Genomic DNA, 20,289 nt, shown 5'->3' on the forward strand with positions numbered 1-20,289 from the left:
GTGAGCATCTCTTATGTTGAATTGAAGTTGCATGTATATTTCTTCACATACAGCCTGTTAACAGCGTTGTGACATTTTAGGGGCCTAGAACCAGTGGGTTTCAGTATTTTGAGTCCTTGTTATGCAAAAGTACCACAAGGTTCATCTGCCATGATTACTCATTTACTAAAGACTTCTTCAAACTTCTAGAAATTCGCTTCCTGTCTATACAGCCTTCGTATACACAGAATTATTTACTCTTCATTGCATGCCAGGCTAAGAAAGTCCTTGGGAATTAAATATTAGCTTTTAGAAATAGATACGTTGTCACTACCAGTCAGAAATTAAGCACTAGTTGTTCACAGCAAGAGAAGCAAAGAGTTTAGCCTGAAACAGATAGCTGTTACTAGGGTTTGGTGCTTTTTTGTTTAGTTGGTTGGTGTGGATTGGGTTTGGTTTCTGTTTATTTGCTTGTTTGTTTTGTTGTTATTTTTGTTGCTTGGTTTGTACTGCTTTTCAATAAAATTATAGTTTGAGGAATACAACTCCCAGACTAGTCTGAGTAGTATGAAGAATCTTAGGCAGTCAAAACTTACTAATTTCAGAGAGTAGAATATTGGAGCTCAGTTTAGGGACACTTCTAGAGCTTGAAGAGGGGTGTTCAGTTCCCTAAAAAACAACTCTCATAAAAATACTGAATCAAACATCCATACATGGATAGCCATTGATATCAGAAGTTATTTAAACACTTTAATCAGCTGTTCCAAGTGGTTAGAGACACTGATAAGCACTCTGTGTTGAAAAGATTTGCCCCACTGTTAATAGCTCATATTTATTTAAGTCTGTGCTTAAAACTGTTTTAACCAGCCCTATCAAACCAAAGGTTAAATTCCCCCTTTTTTTTTTTCCTCTAACCAAGAACATTTTTTCCTTCAGCCAAAACAGTAGAACACTGGGTAAGCTCATAGTGGAATGAGTTCCCTTCCTACAAAAACAGTAAGGCTTTCAAAGAATGACACAGAATACAGTCCACATCACAACTCTAAAAAAACATAAACACAAGGAAACGAGTGGGCAAATTTCAAAGACCTTGGAATATTGAGGCAATGGTTAATGAAGCAAGGTTTTACTTCACTTCTCTTTGTCATTTGCTGTCCTACTCATCTGTATACACTAACACTCTGCTAGCTGCAGGACACATGAAGTGACAGAAAATGTCTCTCATCTGGGCTATCCACTTGGTGATTAGGACAGGGCACAGTGATACCATATAGCCATAATCAAGAACACACTAATATAACCCAGAGTTAGCTCAGAAGAACTATAGCACACTTAGTCTCCTAAGCATTCTGTCTCTCCTCCCCTGTGGACATGGTAGGTCTGTGTTTTTGCCTGCACAGATGAAGTTGTGCTGGTTAGAATAGTAGTGGTATACAAAATGTCAGTTTTGTGCTTGTACCTATCAAAGACAGAATAAAGACATTATTGCCATGAAATAATTAAAAAACTCCCTAACTTCACATTTCTGCCTCAGGTTCCTAATGAAGCCCCACTCCCTTATGCTGGCCTGAAATCTTATGCCAAGATCCTGACACACGGCATATTAATCTGCAGCTGACAGGTTGTACCAGACCTGTGACTCCAGCAGTGATGCAGGAAGAGTGTAACAGACACAGCTCTATTATCTACCTTGCCTGTAGGTATTAAGAGAATGGGGAAAGCCTAGTTACCTGACAACAGGAAGAAAAAGAAACTCAAAGCTTTACCACAAAGGGTGCACGACACAGTGGGTTTAACTAATGCCAAAACTCTAGGAACTCTTTTTTTACCACTTTCCACCCACCCATTGTAACAAACCTCTCCTGTTTAGCAGTGAGGAGTCTCATCAGGTCCTGTGTAAGAATATTGTTAAAAGGTTAGACCTATTGCCTAAAGTCAGTCTAGTTCACCAGAGGCCAACTTTATCAAGTATTGCACTGGAGGGAAAAGGCATAGCATGAATGCTGGAGTGGCTCTGTGTTTTGGGAGATACCATGTTTTGAAAGAGATATGCAAGGGGAAAATCCTTTTGACTACATAACCAGAAATGATGGCCTGAAACTGTCAGGAATAAGCATCAGCCTGCTCACAAGATGCTCGTCAGCACAAATAATTGGCAAGTGAGTCTCTCTCTAACAGTTTTTAAGCATTTTTAGGAATCCACGACAGCACAAGAGGTATGGCACTTTCTTTCTATAACTCTCTAAATAACAAACAGTCTTAAACAAGACCTACAGCAACGCAATACAACAGGGAAATGCTTGGTCAGAATTTGAGTATAATGCTCTGGTAACAGACTGTGTGAGAGAGATTTTTCATTTTTTTCCTGAAGCTGATCACTTTCTTTTGCTTTGAATGCATGGGTGCCGACTTTCAAGCTGTGCATGGAGCCCTCTTCTGGAGAAATTTGTAAAAATAAAAACTTAAGAAAGCAGCAGTGTGGGCTATGCAGTTGGGGAAAGTTTTAGGAGAAATTTTCTCTATTCAATAACGATGAGCTTGTAAAAATCTATATTTTTTTTTTCAGCTGGCTTAGTTGCAGCTCAATGGAACATGACAGTTATTGTTGAAGCTATCAAAAAAACAACAAAAAAAGGATTTTTCTCCTCTTGTAAGCTTTATTTACAAATTTTAGCTTGATTCATCTGCATGAAGTGCATAACATACAAAAGCAAGCTTGTGAACAGCTTCTGCCTACAACAAATATTTTGCATATAGGCCTTAGAAAATGTCCTCTGGGGAAAATGTAAAACCCTCTCAGATCTGAAAGACTGAAAAATCTGTCTGGATTTACTGCTTAGTGCCCACTGTATAGTGAGCTGCACCATAGTGAGTTTCTGTTGCCAGCTTCAGATCAGTGAAGCTGTGTACTATAGATATGCTTTGTAGTTTTGAAGGTGATTCTGAATTAGAGGATTGCTTGAAACACATTCCTCAGCTGCATTAGCTAATTTTAATTTTCCTCTTGGTGAAAAGAGGACAAAGAGCGGATAGTAGTGTGGATCAAATCTTTGCAAAGGAAAAATTATCACCCACCTGTTTACTACAGCTTTCACCAACATACTTAATAGGCTGCTTTGTTGAGGTGCAAAAGTTACTCTCCAGATCTTCATCCTTTTACCAACTCAAAATGTAATCTTTTAATACCCTTTAAAAGTATGTGGATTAGATGCAACCAAGAAAATGTGTAACCAAGCTTACTAAGTTTAGACTTTATCTTTTAATAAAAGCTAAGCTTTTTTGAGTTTGTGTTGTTTATTCATCATTTCATCAAAACTGACCTTTGCTGGTTCCACTGGCATTGTATTATATGAAGCTCTACTGCTAAGAGAGGGGGGGGGAAAAAGAAAAAGAAAAAAAAAAAAAGGGAAAACTTGTGAAAAAAAATCCCAAAATGTGTTACAACCACTACACAGCCAGATGGCTGCATTTGTTTAATATGTTGTTTCTCACATTCTTCTGTTTACTTTTCCTGTCACATGAAAGTTGTTCATGTGGTGCGTCAAAGAGAAAAGCCAAACAGCATTTCAGTAATTCCCTTTTTGTTCCCCAGCACGCTTTCTTCTTCAGCTCATTCTTTAAACTGACCTGACAATACTCAACAACCTTATACCTGAATCAGAGTCAGCATGTACACTTACTTATTTTGGTCTAATCCGTTCTCTGATTCTAGATCATGTCTAAGAATTAAGGAAAGTAAACTTGTAGATGTGTTATATCGCAAGGCAGAGGCATTGCCAGATAAATCTACATACACTAATAAAGTAGGTAGGATGCAGTTTAAGTACTTAAATACAAAGCAGTGCTTAGCCCTGCAGTGCACTAGAACTGATCTTAGCACAGCAAGAGAATAAACTGAAGTATTAGTGAAAGTTATCAACAAAGTGCACAGTTGTTTTCAGAATCAGGTGTTCTGCCCTGTATCAGGTTTTAAGCAGATATTGATGCTACAAAAAAAATAAACAACCCTGCTATGTGGTTTAATATGCCTTAGAAGTCTGTCCTTCTCTATGAAATACATACTGCTAATGTCCTACAAGGGACTGCTACAGAAAATCCAGATCCAAGTTGATTAAGAAAAGCAAGCAAACTTCAGCCCAGATAGCACATCTCAAGCCCAAGGTGGGGGAGCACCAACTCAGTATATCCACAGGATACCTTTACAGTGCCTATGCCCTCTTCCTCTGCTCCCCAAGCATTGCCTCCCACTGGCAGCTTTGCCAGCTCAGCTGCCTGCCCAGGCTGGATCTCAGCCCACATTGACATCTTCTTCTCCCTGGAACCCTTTGGGCATCCCCGGCTCACCCCCAGAGAGCCATCCAGCCCTCCCCCTGAGCAGCAGTCAGTCTCAGCAGAACTGGAGAGCTGCCCACCGGCCAGCCCTGCTACAGTCTAGAAAACCTCAGCCCTACTAGGGAGGCCATGTGAGAAACTGTGGGTATATCACCAGCACATGCTGCTCTGGCTCCTCAAACTCATCTTTCACCAGTGCATTCAGGCACCACACCTATGACCCCAAGCTGCTGCTTTCATTTGTTACATTCCCTGAAGCAGGATTGTTAGCCTAAACCCACTCAAATGCCTATGTTCTTGCTCACAAGTCCCCAGCCACTGAGTCTCCTGCTGTCCCATAACTTCAGCCACCCACACTCATGCTTTTATTTGTTATCAGGTTAAGCCAGGACCTAAATATCCCAGCCTTGATCCACAGCATACATGCATCCAGCTCACCCTACTGCTTCCTACTCACATGGTCTTGGTGTATCTCCTCTCAGCTGTAAAGCCTTCCCAGCAGTGATCCCTCACCATTTTTCTCCTTACCATACTATTTTTAAAAAGCAGAATAAATTCCTACTGGAGACCATCGTTACAAACACGAGTGCACAGACTCAACGTCCCAAGCACTAGTTTGACACTCTAAATTAATCTACCAACCCCCTAAGGGTTAACAAAAGCACTCAATTGTAAGTAAAAAAAGGAATTAACTTTTATCTCTACTTGGTGCAGAGGATACCAGTGCCACTGTCACTAAACACAAGAGTTTACAGAGCTCCTGAGACAAAAGAAGGATCTATTTAAGCCGGACAATAACACAGGATTTTCAAACACACAAACACCCCCCTGGAGCTTCCAAAAAGTGAGCCCTTTAGCAGCAGCAAGAAGAAAAGAGAGCAACTAGAAGCTATCCCAGCGAGTCCCTCTGCTTTGACAGACAGCAGCAGCAGGGCTTTAGCAGCTCCGTGTTTTTAAAGCTGGGTGTTTTTTCCTCTGCTTTCTGGCAGAGGGGGATCTATTACATTTAATAAGAGCAAGGCTACATAGCAAGTCAACTAACAGAGTATTACACATCTATCAAGTGAGTACGGGGAACGGAACCTTTTGCAAGGTCTGATTTTATTTTCCCTCCATGTTCCCCCCCTCGTCTTTCTTTTTTTTTTTTCTAATAAAAAGCAATAAATAATGAGAGCTGCCTATAACAGCCTATAAGGCTACTACTCGGCAAAAGCCACAGAGGGAAGAGGCAAATCAAAGTTGCAGCATTTGATATGTCAGAAAACACTGCTACTGCTGCAGCTGCAACCGAGACACTTGAAAGATTCCCCCCACTACCCTTCCTAAAGGGAAACAACAAAAAAATGCTATATATCACACAGCAAATTTGCTGTAATTGTAAATCAAGCAACTATGAGATTCTACATTCCTAGCAACTGGCTTGTAGCAGAGATCTTGCATCTTTCAATAGTAATTCAAGCATTGTATAATTACTCAGAAATCAGACCTGAATTACAAATACTTTCAAATCCAAATGCATAAGAGAAGGAAGATGAAAGAAAGCAAGGAAAAAAACCCACACATTTCTTACCTGGGACAGCAGAAAGGACAGAGCAAGTTGAGTTTTGTGCTGCATTTTGCCAGACTAGAAGGTACCAGAGGCTTTTTCATTCATGCACTCGACTGCACTGAGCATATTTTCACTGTGAAACAGCCTTTGAGAAGAGACTCTGCCTTGAGAGCCAGCCAACTTCCCAAATAGATCAGCAGCATCATCACTAAAGCATTGGATAGAGTCTGATGACCAGAACCAATGGCTTTACAAGGATGATTTCTTCACAAAGCATCCTCATTTTGCATCACACATATTGGGCAAGTACCTCTCACAAACACAGCACCTTTAGAAAGCATTTTGCTTTGGTGTATTTGTATGTTTAGTTTCATTCTAACAAATCATGCCTTACAGATCTCAATAGTATTTTCCCTTTTAGGGAATGGAATTGCACAGAGAGAAATAAGAGCAACTCTGAGCACTGCTGCAAAGAGATTCTCTTTATTAAAATGTTAATAAGGTATGCTTTATTTTCAATAAATCAAAAAAATGACCACTGCAGTTTTAGTTACTTCCAAGCCTTAGAAGACCACAGTGAAATCTTTCAGTGCAGCAGAAATACAGATTATATTTTGTGTTTTCTCCTCAATCTCACAAATCACAATGAAGACAGATCAATTCTAGCCTGCAGAAAAAAAATCTATCATAAGGCAATAGATTTTATTAACTGCTCAGGTAATGGCAGAAGTGGCTTTTAATTCAATGGTCTTGAATTTAGAACCGAGCTTCAAAAGTGCATGCTCTTCAATTACAGAAACTTTTCCTGTTTGGGAGAGGGAATCTGATGTTTCAAGAACCTGCTTTCTCTGGATTGGTTATGTTGCAACCCAGCAAGCAACACCAGACAGATGGACCAAAGATTAAAAATTATTACTTCTATCTGCATTTCCAGCTCCACCTCTTTTGCCACTCCCCATTATCACCGTAGTCCAGGGCTTTATTGGTTTGTCTTCTTGCAGTCACCAGTGTGCTTGGCAGCACACTTCCCCCATTTTCAGTAGGGTCAAAACTCTCATTAGCTCTCATGACTGATGTTTTTCCCTTGCTGTCTCATCTAAGAGAGCTAGATGCCACTACCTTCTGCTGTGTCCCCCCACAGGTGGCTGCTGCACAGGTGGAGATGAGCAGTAACATGGGTTGAGGAAGACAGGTAGGCTATGCATTCAAAGGAACTGTCAACCACTTTGAGTTCCTCAGCATCAGCAGGAGCTTCCTGCTGTGAAGAGAGTTATTTGATAGCTTCCCCAACCACTGCTAGTCTACTTCTCACATCTTCTTTTATTTACACTGTGAACCAAAACTGAGGGAAAACACTTTTTTTCCCCAAATCTGAACTCTCATATACAACAACTCTGCTCCAGTACCAGTATAAATTAACACTCAAGGTGGATCTGAATTCAAGCCTAGCAGGAACTACCAGTAGCATTATTATCATACTTTATACAACTGCAGAAAGTTCACCATTTATACATTAAAGACAAACAAACAAAAGAAGGGGGAAAAAAATCCAACAACAGGTAGGTTGTTTTCTTTTTCAACCTTTTTTTTTTTTTTTTTCTAGCCAGAAAGCCAGCTCTTTATGAGTAAAAATAAGCAAGCAACCACCTCCCATTGCTCCTTCAGGGTCCCAGCTTTCCATCAAATGTAAGTCCTGGCCTCAAGAGAAGCACTTGAGAAGCTTAAAAACAAGGCTGTGGGGTTTCTATAGGACACAGCCTGCAGACAATGGCACCAGCTGTACCACAGCATGCATAACCTTTCTATGGGAGCACTGGGATTTGGACAGTCTTTCAAACCCCATAAACAGGGGCCAAAAACCTGAGTAAGTTACCAGACCAACCAGAAGTAGGTGGTGGCTGAAAGAAACAAAAGCATATCTGCATCCTGTTTTACAGGAAAGGAATTCATTAAAAAAAAAGTCATGGGTTAGATGAATCACTCCAAGGTAATGTTTGCAGCAACATGATATTTGAGACAGTATGAGCAATTAGTTTCTGCACAAGACACAGCCTGGCTCACCACTATGAAGACAGTTGCATCCCTTGCCAGTGCTCATCCATGTAGGTCTGGCCACCTTTGGGAACAGGTCCTTTTCACATGGCTCAGGGGAAGTAAAAGCCAGAGCACTATAGCAGCCTTGTAACTGAGGTAAAACCCTTCACACAACAGCCCTGCATGCTGAGGTAAAACCCAGCACACAACAGCCCTGCATGCTGAGGTAAAACCCAGCACAGCAGCCCTGCATGCTGAGGTAAAACCCAGCACACAACAGCCCTGCATGCTGAGGTAAAACCCAGCACACAGAAGCCCTGCATGCTGAGGTAAAACCCAGCACAGCAGCCCTGCATGCTGAGGTAAAACCCAGCACAGCAGCCCTGCATGCTGAGGTAAAACCCAGCACACAGAAGCCCTGCATGCTGAGGTAAAACCCAGCACAGCAGCCCTGCATGCTGAGGTAAAACCCAGCACAGCAGCCCTGCATGCTGAGGTAAAACCCAGCACAGCAGCCCTGCATGCTGAGGTAAAACCCAGCACACAGAAGCCCTGCATGCTGAGGTAAAACCCAGCACACAACAGCCCTGCATGCTGAGGTAAAACCCAGCACAGCAGCCCTGCATGCTGAGGTAAAACCTAGCACACAACAGCCCTGCATGCTGAGGTAAAACCCAGCACAGCAGCCCTGCATTCTGAGGTAAAACCTAGCACACAACAGCCCTGCATGCTGAGGTAAAACCCAGCACACAACAGCCCTGCATGCTGAGGTAAAACCCAGCACAGCAGCCCTGCATGCTGAGGTAAAACCCAGCACACAACAGCCCTGCATGCTGAGGTAAAACCCAGCACAGCAGCCCTGCATGCTGAGGTAAAACCCAGCACACAGAAGCCCTGGATTCTGAGGGGGGTTCAACTGGGTCCTGCAGCAGTGGGAGGTGGGAAGCTGCTGCAGATCATGCCCAGAGGCCTAGGACAAACATTCGGCCCCTCACAGGTGGGCTCCCTGTGGGGCTGGTATCTTCTGGCATCAGCAGCAGAATCTGCTCTGCTAATTAGATTATTAATGAAAAGCTAGGAGTTTATTAATTAGAAATTAAAAGTTGGCTTCTCCATCCTTCTCAGCCTTAGGTGACAGGAGGAGGTTCAAACTCTGTAATATGTCTCTGAGGAGCAGGGTGGGAGGCAAGGCTCCAGGTGATGGAGGATGGTTGCTCTCTAATCCTCCCCTTGAAGCAATTTTGCTGCACAAATGAAACACAAGATTGTGGGGCCATAGAGTGACGGTGATAGAAAGTGTAGCCTCAGGATTAGGGCATGGTCAGAGGAGATGCTCCGGGATAAGGCCTTCACTTCTAGGGCAAGCTATGCTACTCTTATCTGCTGCCGGTTTATGTAAAATGGAGAGTAAGTTTAGGCAATGATTGATCAGGGTCTTGGTTTGAGAGCAAAGAAAGTGCCTGTTGAGACCTTTTCTAGATCCAAGCCTACATTAACTGATGGGTGCAACGATGTTTACAGTCTTTAGGTGCAAGGTACCATCATTTTCATACATAAAATCCTGTGTAACCTGACATCTCAGCTCACTCTCTCTCCATGACATATTCCAGCAACAGAGGCCAATACCGAGCTGTGGCTAACATGAAAAATATTAATTGCCTGCAACACATAAGCTGTTGTCATAGACCCATTAGCAGACGAGGGAGTGACTGTATGCTGCCAGAAATGCCTTTTGACCTTCAAAAGATTTGCCCTGACTATTTTATAAAAACTGAGGATTAGCTGCTATGAATCTGTCAGAACAAGGGAAGTTTAATTTCACATTAAATGTAAACCTCTTCCAACAATTAAAGTGAGTCACATAAGAAACCTGGATGCAAAAGAGGGACTATTTTCCCTTGCCATTGCTGGCAATCTGTATTTTCCTGGCTGCCACACCACACTGCAGTTTCTGACTCCTTCAAGCTCAGAAAAAGGCTTTAGCACTGGGCAGCAACTGGGAGGGTGTAACCTTGAATAGTGTGTCTCTAGGACAGAAGGGAGAAAAAGGGCACACCTTCAGTGTGGGAGAGTAAGAAAATTAAAGACTATTCAAGTCTCATCAGGATCAACTCAATCCAGATCAGCATCTGCCCCTAAAGGGCAGGTACAGTTGAATTCCTTTTAGGGCAGAAGTTCCAAGTAGGTAGTGGAAGAGGAATTAAAAATTCAGTCAAATAAACTGATCCAAAGAGTAAGTTTAGCTGCAGCATATTTGGCATTGCTCTTATTATTAGGAAAACACATGTTGGTTAGGGCTTTCTGAAATCTTACTGAGTTGACTCCAAGAATGCCCAGAGAACACAAAAAAGTGAGCCTGACCTGCTGTGTTCATCAGACATGGCACATCCCCTTCCTTCTATACCTAAAGGGCCATCGCCATTCCCTGTAGATAAGAAATTGTAGAAAATGTTCCTGGATAGAGCCTGAATCCATTGCAGGAGCAAAATCCTCTCTCCTTGCCTGAGGTTCTCCAGCAGGAAGAAATAAAGCAATGGGCTGAAATACTGTTTTATTCTGAAGGATGGAGATTTGGAAGACCACAATAGAGTTGATTTAGTGAAGAGTTAAGGAATATGTTTTTCTGCTTGGCAGTTCTGCCAAAATAGGTTTGGGTAGGGATGCTCTGTCTTAATGCAGCTGAAGTTTCTTTAAGAAAGATTCACAAAAACACCAAAAGAAGAGTTTTGCAGGTTGAAAGTGAGCCCACAGCTTTTCATTATGTACCCAACTCTGCTGCCGTAATACCTCAAACTCCTACCAGCATTTCTTGCTCTAGAGACTTACTGGCACCAGACAGTTTGGCATTAGTGCAGCTTTCTCTAAAACCTGTGAGACTGCTGAATGCTTTGTCTACTGTTTCCCTACATCCTAGCCCAAGCTTTAGGATAGTAAATGGGGTTTGTTCTCTTTCTTACTAACAGGCAAGTCACAGGCAGCTAGAACAAACTGACAGTTCAGTGAAAAGAAAGAGCGTGTGTTTCATTGTCAGAAGAGGACTACACTTGGTGAGTCAAACAGAAATCTTACATTTTAGTTTTAAAACTACCACACCCTTTCCTCTCCAAATAATAATCCTTATTTATCAGGACCACAGGAACCATTTGTCTTAAAGTGAAAGACACTATTACTTCTCAGTTTTCATCCCTAAGATCTTAAAGCATTAAAAAAACCCTTTACGTTCTACTTCTAAAATTGAGCTAATGTAAAGCATTCTAGAGTGACAATTTGCAATGATGTACATCTAATGTTCTAATCCTTACTTGGACCAGAAGTAAGCTGTTCCTTAACTCGTCCTTCATCTGAACTAAGATGGAGAAATGGTGAGAAATGTCTTAGGTATTTGAGGGGTGGAGTATTTCATGGAAACCAGTTTACTTTTATCCCCTTTTCCCAGTGGGTGACTGCATGGAACGAGCTCCTGCTCCTCATCTGACCTCAACTATCTAATTCTGTTTCCTAGAGTGGTGGCAGGCATTTTCCCATATCTGTTATGGACCTAAGCCTTTTAGATGAATCATAGCAATTGAGCTTGCCCAAACTATAAAGTTTCTAGATGGTTTGGTTAAGCAATAGTCTGCAGTAATTTGGTTGTTTGCAATCCTACAGTCATACCTATGGGCAAGTAGTTGAATACTGGTTCTCTACTTGCCTACTTTTCAGTCATACAAAATTATTTCATATTCATTAGCATATTTATCCTTCCCAAAGCACAAAGATATTGCAAAGTATTCCTGCAGTGTTTCAAAAGAGGGAAAAATAAGGCATAGGACATAAAGAGACCTGATTAAGAACATAAAGGTGGCCAAACACAGAGCTAAAAATTGGACTGCTTGCTAAGTGCCTTAGGCACTGGCCTTTCCATGTATTGAAAGAATCTGTTGGCCTTCCTGGGGGACCTGGAGCTTCCTCTGTTATTCTGTGAAATCAAGCTGATACACAGTTCCATTTAAAAAGTCTTCATTGGCTGAGCTGTTTCCATTCCCCCCATGTGCCTCTCCCTGCTCATTTTAACACCAGTACTCCTTTGCCCTTCCTCTATTCCTCTGAATGTATCTGGCCTAAATACAGGTGTTCTGGAAGCAATTACAGCTCCATTGGAGCAGAATATGATGCATGGTAGCTCATTAGTGGTTTGCCCGTATTAAGGGAATGACTCCTTGTTTCCCTTCTGACCTCACCTATTGTCTAGGAAATGAATGGATCTAGGAGTGAGAAAATTTATTTTGGCAATGGGATCTGTATTTTTCGAGGCTCTGTTACACTGAATTCTGCCCAGAAATACAAATCAGAGTAATTAACCAAATAAACCCACAAAAGAACTTATCATTCTCTATCTTGGTAGTAACTATACCCAGTCAAAGTAATTACTGGGAAAATCACCACACAAGTTTATTAGAAAAGTTACCTTTTATACATTAAAAACATGGCATTTGCACAGAAAATGGGAGAAAAGGCAAGTTATCACTGTCAGAAATTCTTCTAAGACGTAACCAAACTCAAGATACTCATCATGAGTTATGGGAAAGTTAATATTGAAGGAATAAATTAACCACAGAATTTTAATGGCTTTATTGTGTCACAGTTTCTAAAGCCCAACCAAATATCAGCTAGAAAATTCATATGTAAGAGATATGCACTTAATGCCCACAGTTTATGGATTTTTTTTAAATCCCTTCTTATGATATAAGGGTCATTTAAAATATTCTGCCATGAATGCACAGCTTACTTATGGGCAGCACATTTCACCATTCTTACCCAGCCAGAAGCCAGTATAATCTTTCTTCTTTTTTCCAGAGGAACAGTAGATGCATAAGTATATTTTAGGAGGAATAAAATAGTTGAGAGGGAGAGAAAGAGAATATGTCAGTCTTTGACTATCTGTGCATAGGACTTCATCTAACACAGGCCCAGAGCTGTAAAACCTCCTGACTGGGCACAACCACTTGCTCTGTATGTGTTAACAGAGTGATGCACTGCTCTGTTTCATGTTATTTTCAGCTACTGTGTTTGCCCAGGCCACTGCAGCTCTGTAATTCACTTATCATTATCGTAAAGACATGGTTGAAAAGCCCCTCCACCAGAATCACAACTGTATCTGCCCTTAGCATAGCAGTAACCAAGCTGTCTTGGGTTAAAAATGGGGTCAGATACTAGGGGGTTGTGTCCTAGCAGCCACTTCAGCAGAAAGACATGGTTGTAGAAATAGAAACCTAAGCAAAACCTCCCTTATAAAATGAAAAAGCACATTTATGACCTGACCTGGAAAGACGGGCTGGGCAGCCTGAGCTCTGTAATGGGGGCAAGCCTAGGGTGAGCCAGGGGACATATCCTTGTCCCACTGAACTCAAAATGCCTTAGATTTAAGCAACATCAAGATTTCACCCTCCATCCTTAAATTCTTTTTTTCCCTGTTTATATTCACTACCTTTTCTCTATGCAACTGTCATGGCTTGTGGGCAGATAAATATCTTACATGCTTCTCAAGGGTGTCATAAGCTATTTAGTATTTTCCCTCTGGTATCAGCACCTGTTAAGCAAGGAAATAAAGTGATTAGTCTTACATGTTTGGTTTTAAAAATTGGTTTTAGGATACATTTCCTTATCATTGGTAGATTTGTCAATTTGAAATAATGATATACTCTTCAATTATAAGTTTCTTTGAAAAGTAGGAATTACACCAGGAAATTTTTCTGGATTTCCCTTTCTCGTGGAATTTTATTATACCTATCAAACCACAAAGCTATCTGATGTCATGTAGCTTTAGAAGAAATCCATCTCTGCAGAGCTACACATGACAAGAAAAAAGTCCTGATGCAGGGGGGGAATAATGTTTGACTGTTGAATGTTCTTTAAATAACCAGAAAGCTGTTTGTTTGGGGGGTTTTAAGTCTGAAAATCATCTGGTACTTTCATTGACCTAAATAGGTCTTGATGTTCAAGTTGGATAAAAAAGTAGCACTATACTACTGTGAAATTACTTCGGACCTAAACTAGTGGCATTTCAAAGAGCAACTAAAACCAGATAGATTCAATTTTAATAAGTCATTGATTACCTTTAAATTAGCTGAGTATTCCATTGTAACAATGCATGTAAATATTTCTAGAGACAATTATTGGTAAGCCTATTGAAAGGATCTTCAAGAATGTACATCCATATAGAGATTATCCTAAACCATGGGATCCTTTCTGCCCTCCTGTATCCAGAATGTGCTTTGTGTCTGCTGTATTTTCAACTTCTGTCTCCTTAAGGAGGAACAGTTCTTGAACTACACTCTGTTCACCAAGAACATCTGATTCTTGCATTGCTTCTTTACATGCCTTTGAAATACCGTATATTATGCATGGATTCTTGGTTCATCATGTATCTTGAGATCTCTTTGTATTGCGTTGTTTGTCTTCAATTTTGTATCTTTCTTATGTAAAATTCATCAAGCCTTTGTAAATATGAGGAATAAAACTGTCCTTTTGCTTTCTCTCTTGGAATTCTAGAAGGTTACATTGCCTCATGCTCAGTTGTAATATCCCTCTTGGGCTTAGTTTTTAACTGGCATGGCACTCCAAGAAAGAGGCAGTCTAGAGTGTTTTACTAGACTCAGCCTTGATGTGAAACAAACAATTTCTTTTGAACTAATGGAATTGGATCCTTTAGCACCTGAACAAAATATTCCCATGCTGCCTTGCCTTGGTCAGGTTGTGACTGTTAAATTACCTGATTTTTGCTGACTGGGCCTCTCAGAGGAGGCAAAACCATATTGCAGTGGGTCATTCTGGGACTCTGAGGCATCACATAGCTCTTGTACTAAGGCTCTTTGTCCACTGTTCATGTGATAGACCATGGATTGGAAGTTTGCTTTCGCTGATGCAGGAAGAAAGCACTTAACTTCGGAGGAACGGAATGCTGTGAGAATGACCTACATCCGGGTATTTAACTCCCTTTCTTTTCCTATGTTTTAGATCAAAATAAGACTTTGGTAAATGTAAAAAAAATCGTGCTGGCCATGCTTGATAAAAACTAGCGCTGCATATTCTTGTGCATGCCGTACAGCCGGTATCAGCAGGTCGTCAGACTCCTGGGAGCTGCAATCAACTGGCATATATTAGAGAAGCTTTGGGCATGTTCTGCTTTAAACTGAACCCGGCACAGACAAGCCAGTAGATCAAAGAAGCCACAGTCAGCTTCACAATATCTTTTTTCCTTATGCTGCGGTTAACAACATCAGATCAGGAAATCCCCTGAGCTGCAAATAGTTGGAAGCTGGAAGAGCACTCAGGGGAAAAAAATAGTATGAGAGTGGATTGTTCCTGTTCTTTCTTAGGCATCTGTTTATAGGCACTGTTGCTGTTGGTCTCCTTTGAGACACAAGTGTAAATGCACTCCTGAAAAACTTTAAAAGAGTGCCTAAGAAGCTAAGGGAGCAGAGCAGAAGGGAGTGAGGGTGGTGGGGTTGTTAATATAATGGTACCTCTATAGCAGTGATGGTTGCAGAGCTTGTCAACTCAGACAAGAAGGCAGGAGCAGCTCTTGCATGTAGCTCTCCTTCCCCAGGGAAGAGCAGGAGGTGGGTAAGCCTCCCTTTTGTACCTTGCTGGTGGTCACAATTGTGCTCTTTACCTTTTTTTTGTTGTTGTTGTTCTTGTAATCAGAGGAAAGGATCCTCTTGTCTCCTCCCATCATTGCAGCTACCACAGCAGCTTGCTGCACAGGGGCAAAATGAGAGGGTCTGTCTAGCTGCAGGGCACACACTGTGCCTTGCCAGTGGAAATCCATGTTCTTGTCAGGATAGCATTAGTCCAGGTCATGCATGTGAAATGGATGGAGCCAGGACAGCTTTTCTCATGTTAGGTACTGAACAGATATCAGTAAGGGGGAAAAAAAGCACAAGAAATGAGGACTATTCTTCAGTAGTGTAAGTAGTCTATAGAAATAGAGGTATTTCCTAAGAAGATACTTTTTTTCATCATTTAGAGAATAAAAGCAACATTTTTTTTGGACAGCAGTTTAAATCTGGTGAAATCAAAAACATTTACTGAATGATTTTTATGAGTGATTTATGCCTGGTTCCAAGAAATGGCCAATAAGAAATCCTAAAACCCATGTGTTACATTATATGCAGCAACATTGTACAGCTTCAGCCCTGAGGAAAGTGCCTTCTTTAGGCTGGGGGTGCAGAAAAGGTATTAAGATGTTGAGAGGTATCAGTTTTCCTCTTTTCAAGAGGTCTCAAAAACATTCAATAGCATCAGGGGAACAAGCACTCTTATTAGAAAGATCAAGTGAAAGTCTTAAGTAGACTTCTGGAATGGTGGTGTGGGTAGCACAGCATGGGGACAGTCCCTGGGTCTCTAACTGAGACTCAAAACTATCTTGCAGAAAGTAGAGAGTGAGTTGTTTGTCAAACCTGTCTCACCCTTCCTGGGAGCCCAGCACATGCAGAGTGCTACAGCAGGGACATTTCTTTATAAAACATAGCTTAAGGTATTGATTCCATGGGTGAAACCCAACCTACTCATGAGACATGCTGAGATTTTGTGCCATGACAAAGAAGGAACTCTTTCCTCAAGCTTTTTTGCATCTTTTTATATCCTATTTGTATTTCTTCCTTTTAAGTAAAGAGGGATTAAAATAAAATACAGGCCAGAATGTACAATCTAAAATACTGCTTTATTTTTGGAAGAGAGGGATTGTGGCAATGCTGACTCAGCTATTAGAATCAGCAGTTCCCATTTTCCTGGCTTTGAGACCAGAATTTAAGTAGTTAAGTGAGATACACTGAAATGAAGGTGCACAGAGTAATTTGCAAGACAGTGGGGAGGAAGTGCACCTGAAATAGGAAAAGTGTTCAATGGAAGCAATGATGGTAATTAACTCTTTCAGCCTGTTCACCCTTGAAAGCCAGGGATACAAAGCAATAGCAATCAAATGTCATTAAACATGGCAAGTATCTCAATAGATAATCATATACAATCAAGCTCCAATAAGAAGAAATAAATTATTAGATCCAAGTCAAAACAGCTGTAAAAGGAACTAGTCAACCCAGCAGGAAAAAAAAATCTTCAGGATATCTACCTATTTCAAGATGAAATGGAGTTTGCTAAAGAAATAAGTTCACTAAAAAGTGATAAAAGCTGGTCTCTGAAGTAAGCAATCAGATCATGTGCTCTTTGGGAATTGTTATTATCTATCTGTATAACACCATTTCAAAGCCTGTAGTTAAAATGTTGCCAGGGTGCCGTCAACCTTAAAGTAGAAAACAATAGTTGTTGAAGAACTTCCTGAGAAACAGCTTTTAAGCCTATAAAGCTGAGAAGAGAGGTTTAATCACAGATCAAGTTAAGAAGGAAGAAAATAATGAAACAGAATTGCAGTGTAGACAGAATGCTGTTTCAAGATTTAAAAACAGTCACAAAGAATAGCTGCAGACAACATTTCAGCTTTATATTTTATTCAAAAGATGTCAGCACATAAATTAGGAGCCCTATTCAGGTTATTGGGTCACTAACACAGAGAAAGAAACTCCTAGCAATATTTTCTCTTTAGCAAACAGGAGTGGATAGAGGGACATTTCTTGACAAGTAACTTTACACCGACTTGAGATAGGTGCTGTCTTTGTGCAGGCATGCAGCCAGCTAATACAGCAGTTGATCCAAGCTTTTTGAGATGAAGTGGGAGAGAGAAAGAATGTACTGACCAAGGCAAAAGTGAAAGTAGGACTGAATCCCGGTACCTTAGAATGTGTTTATCTAGCTGGTTTAAAATATATATATATATAATTCAGAATAATTTTCCCCTACAAATTCTGCAGCATTGTGAACTCTCCTACCCAGTATCACTACTTGAGCAATGATGCAAAAATATGTGTAATATTGTTCTCTTTCAACCAGACTCCTCAGTTCTGACCTAATATTGTTGGTGTATTGGAGAGATTTGAAATACTGGGGTCTCGGGAGTCAGATTTCTAATGGAGTATTGGTGGAGCAAGCTGCCACTCTGTGTGAGCTGATGAGACAGTGTTTAGAACCACTGCCTTCTTCAGCCATCCCTCCCAGCACAATCCAAATCCAAAGCAGAAAGCAAGCTGGCATCTGCCTGCCTGCTGCTGCTTTTATGCAAAACACTTGCAGAACATAAACCTCATAACAAGAATAGACGAAACTGACTTGTACACTGGGGAAAAAGCCCTGGAGGTCTAACTGTGCCTGCTGGTGACACTTGCCCTAACTGGAAACTGTGTTTCTATTGATTAACCGCAGAGGAGTAAGGAGGCAGAGTGCTAATACATCCTGAGGGCATTGATTAAAGAAATCAATGCTGTCACATATTTATGCCAGATTTTGTTTCTTGGCATACCTCTTATTTTACGGTCCTGTGGTTACACAAAGCCTGGTGAGACATTGCTGCTTCAAATACCCACTGCTGAACACGAATTTTGCCTGAGTTCATGTGGCTTCAACGGGCTTTAGCAGCAGTAAGTTCAGTCAAGCTTAGCTCCTGCTCTTCCACTTTGTAGGGAATTTATCCCAAACCATTTCTTCCACACCAAGAAATACATTAACCTTAGCCAGCAAGTAAGATGCTGTCAGAGACGACAGGTTGTTTCTTTCCTTACTCTTTGCTACGAAATGAGCAGCATGAAAACACATTTAGGCTGATACATTTTTCAGGCCTCTTACAATATGTACGCAGCTGCTTCACTTGACAGAACTATCCAACTATTATAAAGCATCTAAACATTGCATCTTTATCTCCATCCTGGACTAGCAGGCAAAAGTATTTTTATTCCCCAGCAGAGAACTTCAGCAGGTGTTATTTGTCTACAGTTAAGTCTTCTACAGAAGTTCATTCTCACTTTTTGAATTTGCTTCAGGCAATTTGTGATTCTGACATGAATTTGTAGCGTTGACTGTTACTCAAGTGGGTAATGCAGATGACCTGGTTTCACAAAATATTTAGAATAGAATAGAATAGAATAGAATAGAATAGAATAGAATAGAATAGAATAGAATAGAATAGAATAGAATAGAATAGACCAGGTTGGAAAAGACCTTCAAGATCATCGCGTCCAACCCATCAACCAATCCAACCCACCTAAACAACTAACCCATGGCACCAAGCACCCCATCAAGTCTCCTCCTGAACACCTCCAATGATGGTGACTTCACCACCTCTCCAGGCAGCCCATTCCAATGGGCAATCACTCTCCCTGTATAGAACTTCTTCCTAACATCCAGCCTAAACCTCCCCTAGCACAGCCTGAGACTGTGTCCTCCTGTTCTCTTGTTTATTTCTTTCTATTCAGAAACCCAAAGGGTCCATGGTTTTCATGCCTACAAACATAGCTCTTCATCAGGGAAGTTCAGGCAAGATACGAGCTTTAGTAATGATTTTGGTTGAAAGAGCACCGCAGCTGATGCCCTGTATTTCATGGGAAGATTCCCTTGGTATCCAGATGAACAGAACCAGCCAGACAATGTACAATAGCACCATCTGGTGACTTTCAATAACCATAGTGTTGCCCCCAATTCCCAAAGACAGGAGCCACTACAAAAAGAGAGAAGCGTAAGAGTGTGCGTATTCTATGAGCAGGTGCAGGATTCAGTAAGAGGTTATTTTAAGTTAAAGAGGCAATCACCTCCATAGATGTGCAATCTTCATACTGCATGTTATGCAATACTTCATATTGCATAACAGCAAAAGAGATGGTTCAGAAAGAATTCCTGATGTCTAGTTTTAGTTAAATACTATGTGATCTTTTGTAAATACACGAAATGTATGTGTTCACTTTCTGCTCTGAATGGAGGTTGCATGAAGCCTTGCGACCAGAGCCCAACGTCTAGGCAATCTGCTGATGCTTGGGTAGCAATCTATCATCTGAAACAGGAAAGACTGAAAGGTTTCCTCTTGAGCACAAGGGAAGCATGAAAAAGCCAAGAGTTTCATTGCAGTTATGTGATTGGATATAATTTGCAAGAGTTACAGGAGAAACGCAGAAGAAAAAATTCCACGTTACTAGTACTGCATCTGTGTTTATCTTGTTCTGAAAAAATCTGGGATAGTTGAATACAATAAAAATTTCTGCAGAGAAAAGCCAAAGGAGAGGGCTTGCGTATTTAAGTAGCAGTCCTGGAGCTGATAAGAAGTCACTGGAGAGTGAAGCCAATAATTACAGGGTCATTGTATGTCTTATGGGTCTGAATGATACCCTTAATACATTTCCTGCTGCACAGGGATCCCAAAAGATTTCCATTTCTCAATTCAAGTCAGCCTGGATGTGAGTTTGGTTCTGTGCTCTGAATTCTTCACTGACAGCACTGTGTGATTTTACATTGGCTAAAAACAGTCTCTTCAGGTGCTC

General features: G+C 41.0%; 1 protein-coding gene across 2 annotated transcripts in view; it reads right to left on the reverse strand.

Moving 5' to 3' along the window:
- Positions 1-6,036, reverse strand: part of CDH13 (cadherin 13) — a 517,521-nt gene extending 511,485 nt beyond the window's left edge. The window contains exon 1 of one of the 2 annotated variants that reach the window (XM_068150857.1): positions 5,882-6,035. In XM_068150857.1, coding sequence (XP_068006958.1) covers positions 5,882-5,926 — 45 coding nt within the window. In that variant the 5' untranslated portion in view covers positions 5,927-6,035. Of the gene's footprint in view, positions 1-5,881 lie in introns of both variants that reach the window. The other variant, XM_068150856.1, reaches the window with a different exon arrangement.
- Positions 6,037-20,289: the final 14,253 nt, after the last annotated feature.

The sequence above is a fragment of the Melanerpes formicivorus genome, unplaced genomic scaffold (assembly GCF_026170545.1).
Source record: "Melanerpes formicivorus ecotype bairdi unplaced genomic scaffold, bMelFor1.0.p_v2 SCAF_20, whole genome shotgun sequence".
NCBI classification, from domain to species: Eukaryota; Metazoa; Chordata; class Aves; order Piciformes; family Picidae; genus Melanerpes; species Melanerpes formicivorus.